At 45.2% G+C, this 16163-nt stretch overlaps 1 protein-coding gene across 4 annotated transcripts in view; it reads right to left on the reverse strand.

Moving 5' to 3' along the window:
• Positions 1–5489: 5489 nt before the first annotated feature.
• The window catches only part of LOC100490513 (MORC family CW-type zinc finger protein 3), a 57479-nt gene continuing 46805 nt past the window's right edge, over positions 5490–16163 (reverse strand). The window contains exons 23-26 of one of the 4 annotated variants that reach the window (XM_031896560.1): positions 14117–14229; positions 9402–9481; positions 8964–9365; positions 5490–6085 (exon numbers count right to left, since the gene is read on the reverse strand). In XM_031896560.1, the coding sequence (XP_031752420.1) occupies positions 9001–9365; positions 9402–9481; positions 14117–14229 (558 nt within the window). In that variant the 3' untranslated portion in view covers positions 5490–6085; positions 8964–9000. Of the gene's footprint in view, positions 6086–8963; positions 9482–14116; positions 14230–16163 lie in introns of all 4 variants that reach the window. The other 3 variants (XM_031896559.1, XM_031896558.1, XM_031896561.1) reach the window with 3 other exon arrangements.

Below are 16163 nucleotides of genomic sequence, written 5' to 3' on the forward strand. Positions count from 1 at the left end.
ATGGCAACCTGATAAGAGCATTGTGACATCATCAATGGACCACCCACTGAGTGCCACTGTTGTAACATTTGTTACCATGGCAACCTGATAAGAGCATTGTGACATCATCAATGGACCACCCACTAAGTGCCACTGTTGTAACATTTGTTACCATGGCAACCTGTAACCATGGCAACCCGTAACCATTAGTTCCCCACTGTCTCATGTTAGTATATAGGAGCAGTGTTACCATGGCAACACGCTCCTTTTCCTTCAATGCAGACAGACTACCCCTGTGGAATCTACAGATGGTATTACCCTGTGTGACCCTACTACTGGATTGTTACTGTATGAGCTCCTCTGTGGCCATGATTTCCTGCCAGTGAGTATTTAGTGTATATTATGGGTAGAGTTGTCCCATAAACAGTTGGCACAGGCCATACCTTCCTACAGGGCGATTACATATTATTTCTCCATTTACCGACCAACATTCAACTTTATTTGACGTGATTATGAGTCTATTCCAACTCACGGGGCTCGGGGGGAGGCGGAGCTGTGTTGGTACAAACTCGTTGCTTTCTCGGCTCCGCCCTGACAGCTACAGTAGCGCCTTCATTTTCAGACTTTTGTTTCTGTTGAAGAACGCGGTGCTGCTCAGACCTTTCCATTACTCGCTTGTACTTTCTATTATTGTGTTGGGTTGAATCCCCCACAGACTGTTCTTCGACGTCAGCTGATTCTTCCGCTTCTTCTTCTTATTCTTAGCGCCCCCCATTTTCTAAACGCTACTCCTCCTACAGTTTTAGGGGTACAACACCCAAACTCCCCACACTTCTTCGCCCAAGCAGGTTGCTTGTGCTTTTCTAAGCGATTGCTCCCCCCGTCTTTTTGTGGCGCCGCTCTGAACCCCCCAATTTTCCCATTGACTTTGACAGGGAAGATTTTCAAACTGCTGCCACACTTACAGCTTTGAAGCTACAGCCCCCAAACTTGAATAACATAATCATGGGGTCACCCCGAATGAAGCAGCAACATTTGTTGGATGACCCCAAAGTGGGAGGGGCCAACAACAGCCAATCAAATTTTAATCATTAACTTTAATGGGGAAATTGAAACTGCTGCCAAACTTACAGCTTTGAGGCTACACTCCCCAAACTTGAATCACACAGTCATGGGCTCAGCCTGAATGAAAATATGATGGTTGCTGGATGCCCAAAAGTGGGCGGAGCTGTGAACAGCCAATCAGATTTAACCTATTGACTTGGTGTTAATCCAACCTGCTGCCAGTCTCACAGTAATAACGCCGGGGCCCCAAACTTTGCAGGGTTGGGCACCAGGTAACTGCGGTTCAAGGTTAGAGAAAGTGGGCGGAGCCACCAACAGCCAATCAGATTTTACTTATTGACTTTTATTTGATGCCAAACTATGCACAGTCAGTCACTGGGTGATTACGTATTCAAGTAGTTTTTTTTGTTTTTTTTAAATGGGCGAAGCCACAAATAGCCAATCAGGTTTTACCTATTGACTTTCAATTGGAAATCCAACCTGCTGCCATTCTCACAGAATTAACACCAGGGTCCCCAAACATTTCACAGTTGGTCACTAGGGGACTGCAGGTTTAGTTTTGGGAAAGTGGGTGGAGCCCCCAACAGCCAATCAGATTTCGCCTAATGAATTTTATTGGTTTGATGCCAGGGTTCCCACAGCCAGTCACTGGGTGACTTCATACTCAAGGTTAGAAAAAGTGGGCGGGGCCACCAAAAACCAATCATATATCTTTAATTGTTTTCAGTGGGGAAATTTTAACTGCTGCCATTCTCACATGTTTAATGTCAGGGTCCCCAAACTTTGCACAGTTTGTCACTGGGTGACTACATTCCAAGTTTAGAAAAGTGGGCGGGGCCAACAACAGCCAATCAGATTTCACCTATAGACTTCATTTGTTTAAATTGCTGCCATTCTTTAAATATTAATACTAAGGTCGCCAAACTTTGCAGTCACTAGGTAACTGCGGTTCAGAGTTAGAAAAAGTGGGTGGAGCCACCAGCAGCCAATCAGATTTTAACTATTTACTTTAAATGGTGAAATGTAAAATGCTGTCAGTTCCACAGTTTTTACGCCTCAGTCCCCAAACTTTGCTGAGTTGGTCACCGTGGGACTGCAGATCAAAAATAGGAAAAGTGGGTTGGGCCGCTAACAGCCAATCAGATTTCATCCATTGAATTTTATTGGTTTAAATTTAAAATGCTGCCATTCTCACACTATTTACGCAAGGGTGCCCACTGTTTGTCACTGGGTGACTTTGACTCAACGTTAGAAAAGGGGGGCACACCCACCAACCACCAATCACAATTCACTTGACTTTTATTGGTTTAAATTTAAAAATGCTACCGTTCTTTAACTATTAATCCCAGGGCCCCTAAACTTTGCAGATTTAGTCACTAGGTAGCTCCAGTTTCAGGTTAGAAAAAGGGGGCGGAACCACCAACCGCCAATCAGACTCTGACTTTCAGTGGGGAAATATAAATTGCTGCCATTCAGACACTATTAAAACCAGGGTCCCCAAACTTTGCACAGGGGTTTTTACTATATAACTGTGGGTCCAAGGTTAGAAAAAGTGGGCGGAGCCAACAACAGATCAGATTTCATTCAGTGACTTCACGGTTTTCAACCCAACATGAAGTTTGTTCTTTATATAAGTCCTGTGAGTGCTGACCCCCTCTCTCTCTCTCGAGCACACACATATATAAATATATATATACACACACATACAAAACAAATGATTTTTAGTCCAAGAATCAACATCTGCAGAAATGTCCATATGAATCTGATTAATAACCCCTATAGTAACTGAATCCCTATCAGAAAGTAAGCTGTATATATGCAGATTGCTAGGAAACCAGTCTTTCCAGTCTGGAAACAGCAACCATGCCCAAACCTCTCCTGTTAAAAATGAAACTGTCTGATGATCCAGAGACATTTCTCATAACCTTTGAAGAGTAGCCCCCGCGAGGTTCATGGATAAGGTATTGCGCACTGCATGGTGCATTGTAAGGGAGCCCTGGTATGTGTTTGCACATTGATGTCCCACGATGGGCAGAGAGTGAGAACTGTCCATTTGAACCCAACCTATGAGTCAAAATAAATACACATCACACGTGAATTAATTTGGAAATTCATTTTATTTGCAAGAAAATATGATATACATTTAAGAACAGGGCACCCATTGTCCACTATAACTATTAACTGATTATTATTAGGTTATTGATTATTGTTTCTGCTTATTCCCCTCCCTGGTATGGCCAGCCCACCTCCCCACACTGCTCAGCATCTCTCTCACCTCTCCTCACTTGGAAACTCTTCTCTTCTCACAAGATTTCTGGCAGTGGTCTTCAACCCCCCCCCCCCCCCACATTCCCACTGCTCTCTCTTGTTAAACTGGGCACAGGGCCAGAGTTGGAGGCAACAGAGGTATTGTCAGTGTCGGACTGGCCCACAGGGATACCAGAAAAATTCCTGGTGGGCCCAGGTGTCAGTGGGCCCTCCTGCTTCTAGCCATTTGGCCTAATTCATGGTCATTACTTGTTTTTCTATGGGAACAAAGCAACTAAATATATAGAAGAATAGATTATAGTATGCAAAGATAAAAAAACAGGAAAATATAGAGACTGAGTAATAAGTGGATGAAAATAGTTTGGCGAGTGGCCCCATGGTGTAAGGTTTTCTGGTGGGCCCCTGGCATCCCAGTCAAACTCTGGGTACTGTCACGATCGGTAACCCAAAACCCAGAACAATTGCCAAGGTCCCGGTCACAGCTCACACTTCTGCCCATAACAGAGACCTTTGGCTTTGGGTGGAGCCCTCCGCTACTTGGGTGCCCCAGGTCTTAAAGTGAGAGAACCAAGGCAAATGTTCTGAGTGAGCAAGGGAACCAGATCATTACAGTAGGACTGAGGGAGCTTACAAGAATCAGAGTCAGACAGGCTGGGTCAAAACCAGAACCGTAGTGCAGTACACAATCAGGATCCAGAAGCAGGCAAACGGGTCAATCCATGCAGAATTTGCTCAAAGTCAGGATACAGGCAGGGGTCAAAACCAGACAGACAGGACAAAACGCACACCCAGGAACTATGGTAGATTTTTAAGGCTAGATAATTAAAGATTCAAAACAGCTGTGTGTAAATAGAGAGCACCTGTAGCCATCATTCCTGCCTGGATAACTAAGGATATCATTGAAGTGAACCAGGAACCCAGTAATCCTGCTCATATAGGTGTGAGGCAAGGAAACTGCACAACAAGCAGTGGGTTCCTGGTTCAAATCCAGGCAGGATGTTACAGGTACATGTTCTACCCATGATCATTTCCCCAGTTACATTATAGCAATTATTAATGTTGATTTATCTAACAAGCAAATGTGATTCCCAAAAGAAAGCTGTAAATATATGTATGTATACGGTGTATATATATATATATACATATGTGTGTGTGTATGTATGTATTCTAAAATACCCCACTCACATGTAGTATCATTACAAGAATAACATTGTTACATTTTAGATTTTGGATACAAATGATCCTTGTGCCCGAGCCAAGCCAACAGGGTGAATTGAGAACAAGCAAATGATAGGGTCTCAGTTACAACTGAAAATAGAACCAGTGTCTGTATAGGAGTGAGCAGAAAAGCCTGGCTGCATTGTACATATCCTGTAGGGCGGGCATAAAGGTTTTGTCAACTTTTATTTCATGTACAGTATCCAGGAGGATTGTGGGCAGCTAAGAAATGTTTCTGATTTATAGTTGAGAGGGGGAGTTGTTTTTTAATTATGGGTAAAAAGTGATTGCCTGGGAGTCCAGTATCTGGCCATTGGGTATCATGGTTCTCTAGTGATAAAAGAGGAAACCATTAAGTCCTGTTTTGGTTCCCCACTAGCTGGAAGAGGTGGTGTGGTAGAGAGCCAGGATGACCGGCCCCAGCAAGAGGAGTAAGTGTTAGAAGATTTGTAACAGATCCCTCTAGGAGTGAGAGGCAGGATCAGGGTAGTTAGTAGGGCAGCCAAAGGCTTCAACAGCAAGGACAGCAAGTGATAGTATCCTATAGTGTAGGGACTCAAGTGGTAAGGCTCAGGGATCTGAGATACCTGGAAAGAGTCCATGTACATAGGTGGATTTTAATGAAGGCTTGGGGAGGTCTCCCTAAACCCAATCCTTAGTAAATGTACCCTAACTTGCCTGCAGTACTGTGCTGTACAACATTCTAGTGATCAAACGTGAGGGAGGCAGCAAGGTCACTGATAGTCTTCCAAGGAAAGGGTGTGATGGAGAAGTGAAAATATGTAAGTGTAAGACCGTAATAATCAAGTGTTGCTGTCTCAAGAGTTCAGTCTTCTTTGGCTCCTAGGCTTCGGCCCTACTGCTCTTACCTGCCCTACTCCCAAGTGTTAGTGCCCGCCCAGCAGGGGGTGGGGCCACACAGATCTAGAATCTCTGTGCTGGGAAATGGAAGCAAGAAGTAAAGAATGGAAAGTAATTTAATTAATAATAATCACCCTGCTACTCAACATAGCTGCATTACTGTGGATAGGATATTTGTTGTATATGGGAGCTGAGGGAAGTGTTTGCTCTGCAAGGTTATACATAGCAAACTGTGTTGCTTCAGTACTTGTAAAGTTATCAACATTCATGTGTCTGACAAAAATCTAGTCAACTAACACATCACAGTACTCTAAAGCATATGTTCTGATGGGCTTTTCAGCCACATCCAGTAGAAAAGGTACGTGCCACAGCACATTTATCACTGCATTGGCCATATAGTATTTCCAACTTTCATGTTAGTTCTGTTAAAGCATCTCTCCCATAAACTACTACTTCTAGATCTTTACAAAAACATAAACTTTCTCCTAATCATTTTCTTTTCTTTTTTGGCATGTTACGTTATTTTAACGAAGAAATAAAGCAAACTAATAACATGATACAGACATTGAGGTAAAATACACAAATTGCAATTTTGTAATATTAACATTTTCTCAATCATGTAGACAGTTGCAGGTCGGGCATCAATGTGGTCAGCAAATACATCACGATTTTCTGCAGAGATCGTAACTTGAGGCTGCAAAGGAAAAACGTCTATAATTAAATCTGAAATTAATAATGAATATGGTGATGTCATACTTAACGATTCTATAGATGCCACAGGCTGGCCAGAACCCCACATTGGCTGGGTGAGGACATAACTAGCCTGCAGGCTGAGGTGGATGACCCTGGTTTAGTTCACAGTAACCTTCAAAACCCCTATAAGGTCATCAGAGGATGACTATAATGCAATATTTATTGCAAAGATGCACAGTGGTGTTGATAGTAATGATGTCGGGCTCAGTGCTGTCCAGCTGGTGCATTCGACCCTAGGGTCTACCTTGTGTGGCCCCTTTAAAGTGTATCAGTACTGAGATTTACTGGCCCTGAATTGTTCACCTCTTAGACAGTACATTTTACAGTGGTCATGATCAGTTAATTGCATGATCCTGATAGGTCTCCTGCTCTACTCCTGTGCCTGCCCTATGCTGCATGTGTGTGCCATACTCTGCCTGCCCTATGTTGCCTGTGTGTGCCATACTCTGCCTGCCCTATGCTGCCTGTGTGTGCCATACTCTGCCTGCCCTATGCTGCCTGTGTGTGCCATACTCTGCCTGCCCTATGCTGCCTGTGTGTGCCATAATCTGCCTGCCCTATGCTGCCTGTGTGTGCCATACTCTGGCTGCCCTATGCTGCCTGTGTGTGCCATACTCTGCCTGCCCTATGCTGCCTGTGTGTGCCATACTCTGCCTGCCCTATGCTGCCTGTGTGTGCCATACTCTGCCTGCCCTATGCTGCCTGTGTGTGCCATAATCTGCCTGCCCTATGCTGCCTGTGTGTGCCATACTCTGGCTGCCCTATGCTGCCTGTGTGTGCCATACTCTGCCTGCCCTATGCTGCCTGTGTGTGCCATACTCTGCCTGCCCTATGCTGCCTGTGTGTGCCATACATAATCATGACAGTATCCCTTTAAGTTTGGGACAGCAGCTAGTCACAAGTTCCTTACTTTCTGTTCCTGTACAGAGTATCTGCAAAAATTGAAGTGAGCCATGTAACTGTGTTATGCCTTAGTAAAAGTGCTTTCTCTACAAGTCCCTGTGTGTGCCTGTGTAAAATGCCTGATAAGATTCAATGAGGGAGAAGACACTGCTGCAGTTGCACAGCGAGCAGACACCCGTGCACACATTAGCATGCACACACAGGGTGGGAGGCAGGATAGGCTTTGGCATGCTTTTGGTAAAAGCCTTTTTGCAGGGGGGCCCTGTGGCGTGTCAGTGCGCTACTTGGAGTGTGAATACTTCTAAATTAAGAAAACTGACAGGCAATGGGGAGACCTAATGCCAGGGATGATATCGGATAGGGATGTAAGTAGAAGGGAACGCCAAATGATTGAAGAAAAAAGAAAAAAAAATCGTATTCCTGAGGGGGGGAATATAAATGGATGGAACTATAGGACTGAGTAAGTAAACCTGACAAAAGGGAGAGGGAAGGCAGCACAGGGCATAGACAGGATTCAGTATCTGAAAGCCAGGACCAAGCAGGAAGGAGTAATGAATATCAGAAGGAGGGAGAATTAAAAAAGTTAAAATATATATTTTAGGATGTTATGAGGGAAGGCTGCATGAAGAAGTGTGTAGGGACCCATAGGGTTAAATGGTCCCTATGGCTTTAAATCCCTACAGGTTCAGTTCCCTTAGTTGCTGGGCAGAAGGGAATGTATCTAAGTGAGTTCATTAACATGTGTGCTATTGGTTAGAAGGTATAGTGACCACATCCTGCCTGACTTTGGTATAGTGTTGGGAGAGGAGTGGCACCTTCCTGTTGTTTGCTTCCACCTTAGGGACAAGGTGGATGTGTGCTGAGAGCCCAGGGCATGGGCCCAGGCCCAGTGAAGTCGGGGAACAGGGCCCCGTGAATGAGGCATTAGATAGTGGCAGGTGTAGCTCCCTTTATAGTACACTCTAGGAGTGTAAGGCAGTTAGGGCTGAGCTAGAATGAGCAGCATGAGCTCCTGCATAGGATTTGCAGTTTTTCTGGAGATAGTTCTCCCAGGCCACATTGCCTGTAGTGTAGGGATCCAAGTGAATAGGGAATCAGGATAGAGAATTCCCTGAGGGATCCACTACAGGGTGTGTCGCAGAGGTGAAGGAAGATTCCTGCCAGTCTGCCCGCAGGAGAGTGTGAGTCTGAATATACACTCGGTATATGTTGCATGTACCAATGGCCTCTGAAGCTGTATTGTGAGTAACCCTGTGGATGTTCAATAAACACTTATTCTTTTGTTAATTGCAAGAACCTCTGGCGCCCTCTGTTTTCATTTTTCTGCATAGCAGCAAGAGAGGTGTAGTTGCACAACACCCTCACCTTCCTCTTCCACTTAGCGAAGGCCCATTCTGGGTAAGAGAGTACAGTGTAACCCATGTTCTACTGGTACTAGTCCGGGAAAGCAGCTATTGAGCTGAAATAGGTGTTACAAGTGTAAGGAGGGAGGAAGTACAATTAGATTGTAAGCTCTACGGGGCAGGGACCTCCTTCCTACTGTGTCTCATACCCCATGGCACTTAATCTCTGTGTATGTAAACATATTCACTGGATTTATCAAAATATGTGTCCTCCCTGTGTGCACTTTCGTACATAGTAAGACTGTACAGCGCTGTGTATAGTGCTGCTGCCTTATTCCCAGCCTGCTGCCTGCAGATACTACTTGTTTTCCCCTTAGTTTAAGTCCTGGTACAGCTGCAGAGTGGCTGGATAGGCTGCCGGTGTTTCCCTTTAGCCTATTCAATACATGTTTGGCTATACAAGCACTTCTGAAATCCAAATAAGCAAAATCTGCAAGCAGCAGGCTTGACAGAAACTCCAGGGAGGGACAAGTGCCCCCATGCCCATATTTTTGCTCACCCATGGCTGCATACCTTACTTGTATACTCAGCCCTTTAAGTGGAACATCATTCACTTTGCTGCTGTTCTCTGCTGGATTCTGGGTCCCCCTGTGCCTGACTCGGCCTTCAGGTCCTGCAGCTCTTTGCACTGCGCTTTCAGCCTGTCGATTTCTTTAAGGCTCTCTTCATACTTGCTCCTCAGATCCGAGATCTGCTTTTCTAATTCTTGCACCTTCAACGACAGCCTCTTATTTTCCTGCTCCATTGTGTCATTTGAACTTTCCTGGTGATGGGTTTGGTGTGAGGTTTCCATTTCACGTTGGATGGAGCCTGGCATCGGTTGGTTTCCCTGACTGCTGTAATCATTGCTTGCATCTCCTTCACATTTATTCACATTTTCAGTGACAATATTATTTGAACTGGTACCAATATCTTCCATTATAATATCATCATCATCATCATTGCTGTTTTGATGAAGATCAGTTGGTCCTGATCCATTGAGCTTTTGCTTCTTAGCAGATGTGTTCTCATAAGATAGAGAACGTCTCAAACTAGAAAGATAAAAAAAAAGCATCCCACAAGCTTTAAAATCTCATAGTGAAAGCAATATGCATTATCCTACCACTAACATTCATTCTCTGCATCCCACATTCACTGTATGCAATGCAATCTTAAATTGAAATCTGTGTATGTGTAGGTCACACTATAAGCAATCTAACGATGAGCAGCTTGGCCACATCACTCAGCAGCACAAAGGGAAACCAACTGGCCCAAGTCATAGCAAAACCCACAGACCAGATGAAGCTGCTTCTGTCATTAAAAGGACTGTGATATAATTAACTGGTACTTAATTAAAATGAATTTTTTTCATTCTTTGGTGGTTTGGTCCTTTTAAAGAATAACAGTATAGGAGAAACCTGCAAATGGGAATAATGCTTCAACTAGTTTTTATAATTAGATTAACCCTTTAAGTTTCACCTGCCTACACAGGTTGCATTAGACTTTCCAGGATGCCTTTTGATTGATGCTGATGAGTGTGAGAACAGGCAACACATGGGGACACATTCATTAAAGTACAACAATTACAAAAAATAGTATTTTTTCTAAAGTTTACAACTTTTGCGTATTTTCGACGATATTTTCGTTAATTTGCGCAACTTTTTCATACTTTGCGACAATTTGTGTGACAAAATCTTATTTATCGTAACGAATACGATAGTTTCGGATTCATTCAAGTTTCAGTATCGTGACTTTCCTTGGGCCGGGTTGGAGCTGCAGAGTGCCATTGAGCCCTATGGGAGACTTTCCTTGGGCCGGGTTGGAGCTGCAGAGTGCCATTGAGCCCTATGGGAGACTTTCCTTGGGCCAGGGTTGGAGCTGCAGAGTGCCATTGAGCCCTATGGGAGACTTTCCTTGGGCCGGGTTGGAGCTGCAGAGTGCCATTGAGCCCTATGGGAGGCTTTCCTTGGGCCGGGTTGGAGCTGCAGAGTGCCATTGAGCCCTATGGGAGACTTTCCTTGGGCCGGGTTGGAGCTGCAGAGTGCCATTGAGCCCTATGGGAGACTTTCCTTGGGCCGGGTTGGAGCTGCAGAGTGCCATTGAGCCCTATGGGAGACTTTCCTTGGGCCGGGTTGGAGCTGCAGAGTGCCATTGAGCCCTATGGGAGACTTTCCTTGGGCCGGGTTGGAGCTGCAGAGTGCCATTGAGTCCTATGGGAGACTTTCCTTGGGCCGGGGTTGGAGCTGCAGAGTGCCATTGAGCCCTATGGGAGACTTTCCTTGGGCCGGGTTGGAGCTGCAGAGTGCCATTGAGCCCTATGGGAGACTTTCCTTGGGCCGGGTTGGAGCTGCAGAGTGCCATTGAGCCCTATGGGAGACTTTCCTTGGGCCGGGTTGGAGCTGCAGAGTGCCATTGAGCCCTACGGGAGACTTTCCTTGGGTCGGGTTGGAGCTGCAGAGTGCCATTGAGCCCTACGGGAGACTTTCCTTGGGCCGGGTTGGAGCTGCAGAGTGCCATTGAGCCCTACGGGAGACTTTCCTTGGGCCGGGTTGGAGCTGCAGAGTGCCATTGAGCCCTATGGGAGACTTTCCTTGGGCCGGGTTGGAGCTGCAGAGTGCCATTGAGCCCTATGGGAGGCTTTCCTTGGGCCGGGTTGGAGCTGCAGAGTGCCATTGAGCCCTACGGGAGACTTTCCTTGGGCCGGGTTGGAGCTGCAGAGTGCCATTGAGCCCTACGGGAGACTTTCCTTGGGCCAGGTTGGAGCTGCAGAGTGCCATTGAGCCCTACGGGAGACTTTCCTTGGGCCAGGTTGGAGCTGCAGAGTGCCATTGAGCCCTACGGGAGACTTTCCTTGGGCCGGGTTGGAGCTGCAGAGTGCCATTGAGCCCTATGGGAGACTTTCCTTGGGCCGGGTTGGAGCTGCAGAGTGCCATTGAGCCCTATGGGAGGCTTTCCTTGGGCCAGGTTGGAGCTGCAGAGTGCCATTGAGCCCTATGGTAGGCTTTCCTTGGGCCGGGTTGGAGCTGCAGGGTGCCATTGAGCCCTATGGGAGACTTTCCTTGGGCCGGGTTGGAGCTGCAGAGTGCCATTGAGCCCTATGGGAGACTTTCCTTGGGCCAGGTTGGAGCTGCAGAGTGCCATTGAGCCCTATGGGAGACTTTCCTTGGGCCGGGTTGGAGCTGCAGAGTGCCATTGAGCCCTACGGGAGACTTTCCTTGGGTCGGGTTGGAGCTGCAGAGTGCCATTGAGCCCTATGGGAGACTTTCCTTGGGCCGGGTTGGAGCTGCAGAGTGCCATTGAGCCCTATGGGAGACTTTCCTTGGACCAGGTTGAAGCTGCAGAGTGCCATTGAGCCCTATGGGAGACTTTCCTTGGGCCGGGTTGGAGCTGCAGAGTGCCATTGAGCCCTATGGGAGACTTTCCTTGGGTCGGGTTGGAGCTGCAGAGTGCCATTGAGCCCTATGGGAGACTTTCCTTGGGCCGGGTTGGAGCTGCAGAGTGCCATTGAGCCCTATGGGAGACTTTCCTTGGACCAGGTTGAAGCTGCAGAGTGCCATTGAGCCCTATGGGAGACTTTCCTTGGGCCAGGTTGGAGCTGCAGAGTGCCATTGAGCCCTATGGGAGACTTTCCTTGGGCCGGGTTGGAGCTGCAGAGTGCCATTGAGCCCTACGGGAGACTTTCCTTGGGTCGGGTTGGAGCTGCAGAGTGCCATTGAGCCCTACGGGAGACTTTCCTTGGGCCGGGTTGGAGCTGCAGAGTGCCATTGAGCCCTACGGGAGACTTTCCTTGGGCCGGGTTGGAGCTGCAGAGTGCCATTGAGCCCTATGGGAGACTTTCCTTGGGCCGGGTTGGAGCTGCAGAGTGCCATTGAGCCCTATGGGAGGCTTTCCTTGGGCCGGGTTGGAGCTGCAGAGTGCCATTGAGCCCTATGGGAGACTTTCCTTGGGCCGGGTTGGAGCTGCAGAGTGCCATTGAGCCCTATGGGAGACTTTCCTTGGGCCGGGTTGGAGCTGCAGAGTGCCATTGAGCCCTATGGGAGGCTTTCCTTGGGCCGGGTTAGAGCTGCAGAGTGCCATTGAGCCCTATGGGAGGCTTTCCTTGGGCCAGGTTGGAGCTGCAGAGTGCCATTGAGCCCTATGGGAGGCTTTCCTTGGGCCAGGTTGGAGCTGCAGAGTGCCATTGAGCCCTATGGGAGGCTTTCCTTGGGCCTGGTTGGAGCTGCAGAGTGCCATTGAGCCCTATGGGAGACTTTCCTTGGGCTGGGTTGGAGCTGCAGAGTGCCATTGAGCCCTATGGGAGACTTTCCTTGGGTCGGGTTGGAGCTGCAGAGTGCCATTGAGCCCTATGGGAGGCTTCCAAAATCATGCACTGAAGGTCAAAGTCAGAAAGGTTTTCCCTCCGTTTACGATCATTCGGATACGAAAATTTTGTGACTTCCGGATTGCCAATTGTAAACGATTGTTTCAATATGAAAATTTTGGAACTTTCGGATCGTAAGTACAAAATCTTCGTATTGAAATGAACGGAATTTTGGGGACTTTTGCACACATCAGAAATGATTGGATTTCATGATTCTGATTCGTACATTAATGAATTGGCCCCATGGTATGCAAAGATAAAAAAAGCAGAGACTATTAAGATTAGCAAAATATGCACTATGTATTACAAATAAATTATATTACAAAAGAGTAAATAAAAAAATAAACACTTTAGATATTTTTGTAGGGGGCATTGAATGTAGGGGCCCAGAAATCATGGCACATGGCAGCACTGGGCAGAGTTGGTCAAAACCTGTGTGTATCCCCTGTCTCCTGGTTATGAGCCGGAAGCTTCTCTGGCTTCAGCCAAACCGTGAGGGTCAGACTGAAGGAAAAGCCCCTGTGATCTCTTTTAATATATTTATGTATAATCGTATAAGAACACATACTATGTATTTTTATGTAAGGACAATAAATTGATACAACAGCCCATGGGCATGTAAGCCATAACCTACTGCCAAGATGCATAAGAAAATGTATGGTAAGGTATTTTGACATGTAACTGCCATAAACAGCAATAGCTTTGTGACTCTTAGAAGTTTCACTCACCATACACTGCATAGAGGCGGCCTACACGTGCACTTGTTGTTTTAACTAATGTATATGGTGTTTGTTATTTTTGTTTAAAAACAAGAAAATGAAACCAGATCACTTTAGCCCTTCCTGACACTTTCTGGTTCTGCTGCTTAGAGAAGGACGGGGCTTATTAGATAGGGAGCTCTGAGCCAATTGCCCTGTTTATTAAGGGGGGGGGGGCAGGAAGTTCAGTGGGAAAAAAACAACTTTCAATTACAGTTTTTAATTGACAAAAAAAATATATAGAAAATTGGAAAATATGGATTAAAAAAAAGGCAGGATGCATTTTCAACAGTTCTATTTACTGTGCACATTTTTTGCAAGGGTGTGTACTGTCCCTTTAGCCCAGGCAACCCCTGCTCTAAAGTGATTGGGGTACATCTGAATGATCATATCTCTGTTTAGTACAGAATGTGTGCCTTGTAAGTGTTGATCAGAAACACTTACACCATAATTATTTACAGGGTCATTTAACACCATCTCCTGAGCTACTAAAAATCATAGGTACCAAAGCACCTGGATTCCCCCCCGGGTGCCATACCCCTGCCCCCCCTCCTATCCCCGGGACATACCTTTTGTTGATACCAGTTTCCAGACTCTGATTTGGCTCAGAAAGTCTTTCATCTGAACTGAGCTGTAGCTGCATATCCTCATTTTGTGGAACTGTAGGTTTTTCTTGTGCAATCTGCAGAATAGAATTTTAATATGTGGTAAGGTTGCCACCTTTTGGCCCACTTTATACTGATCTTTGGGTGAGGGCAGCAATGACTGTTGACTGTTGACTGTTTCCTGTTTCCCCAATGAGCAAAGCAAAGGTGGGCCTGTTCTTATAAGGGGGAATCGGGCAGCGGACAGGGTAAGGAAAGGGAGGAATTTATAAGGTGTTACAAATGTACTTGTTTTGCAAAACTTCTGTGAAAATTCGCTGCGGAAAAATTGCCCACAGACGCATCAAAAAAACTTGGCCGACAAAACAAAAAAAGACACAGACGACAAAAAAGAAATTAACCATTTAATAAACCCAATAGGACTGTTCTGCCCCCAATAAGGGGTAATTATATCTTAGTTGGGATCAAGTACAGGTACTGTTTTATTATTACAGAGAAAAGGGAATCATTTAACCATGAAATAAACCCAATAGGGCTGTTCTGCCCCCAATAAGGGGTAATTATATCTTAGTTGGGATCAAGTACAGGTACTGTTTTATTATTACAGAGAAAAAGGAATCATTTAACCATTAAATAAACCCAATAGGGCTGTTCTGCCCCCAATAAGGGGTAATTATATCTTAGTTGGGATCAAGTACAGTTACTGTTTTATTATTACAGAGAAAAAGGAATCATTTAACCATTAAATAAACCCAATAGGGCTGTTCTGCCCCCAATAAGGGGTAATTATATCTTAGTTGGGATCAAGTACAGGTACTGTTTTATTATTACAGAGAAAAGGGAATCATTTAACCATTATATAAACCCAATAGGGCTGTTCTGCCCCCAATAAGGGGTAATTATATCTTAGTTGGGATCAAGTACAGGTACTGTTTTATTATTACAGAGAAAAGGGAATCATTTAAACCTTAAAAAAACCCAATAGGGCTGTTCTGCCCCCAATAAGGGGTATTTATATCTTAGTTGGGATCAAGTACAGGTACTGTTTTATTATTACAGAGAAAAGGGAATCATTTAACCATTGAATAAACCCAATAGGGCTGTTCTGCCCCCAATAAGGGGTAATTATATCTTAGTTGGGATCAAGTACAGGTACTGTTTTATAATTACAGAGAAAAGGGAATCATTTACACATTAAATAAACCCAATAGGGCTGTTCTGCCCCCAATAAGGGGTAATTATATCTTAGTTGGGATCAAGTACAGGTACTGTTTTATTATTATAGAGAAAAGGGAATCATTTAACCATTAAATAAACCCAATAGGGCTATTCTGCCCCCAATAAGGGGTAATTATATCTTAGTTGGGATCAAGTACAGGTACTGTTTTATTATTACAGAGAAAAGGGAATCATTTAACCATTAAATAAGCCCAATAGGGCTGTTCTGCCCCCAATAAGGGGTAATTATATCTTAGTTGGGATCAAGTACAGGTACTGTTTTATTATTACAGAGAAAAGGGAATCATTTAACCATTAAATAAACTCAATAGGGCTGTTCTGCCCCCAATAAGGGGTAATTATATCTTAGTTGGGATCAAGTACAGGTACTGTTTTATTATTACAGAGAAAAAGGAAATACATTTTAAAAAATGTGAATTATTTGATTGAAATGGAGTATATGGGAGATGGTCTTTCTGTAATTCGGAACTTTCTGGATAATGGGTTTCCGGATAAGGGGTCCGATACCTGTACTAATATTTAATATAGCTGCTAATAATTCTCATACTCATGGGCATCCATAGAAAGGGGCAAGAAGGGGAAGCGCCCAGTTTGCTGTTTAGAACAAACTTGTTTTGTGTCATGCTTAAGCACTGGTTGCATTTTATTATGTTTTCAAGATTACCTTTACAAATAAAGGTTTCTTTTGATCCATACATTGTGGGGCATATTCATTATAGTGTGTACGCCAACATCCCAGTGATGTTGCCCATAGCAACCAATCAGCAAATGT

Source organism: Xenopus tropicalis, chromosome 2 (assembly GCF_000004195.4).
Source record: "Xenopus tropicalis strain Nigerian chromosome 2, UCB_Xtro_10.0, whole genome shotgun sequence".
NCBI classification, from domain to species: domain Eukaryota; kingdom Metazoa; phylum Chordata; class Amphibia; order Anura; family Pipidae; genus Xenopus; species Xenopus tropicalis.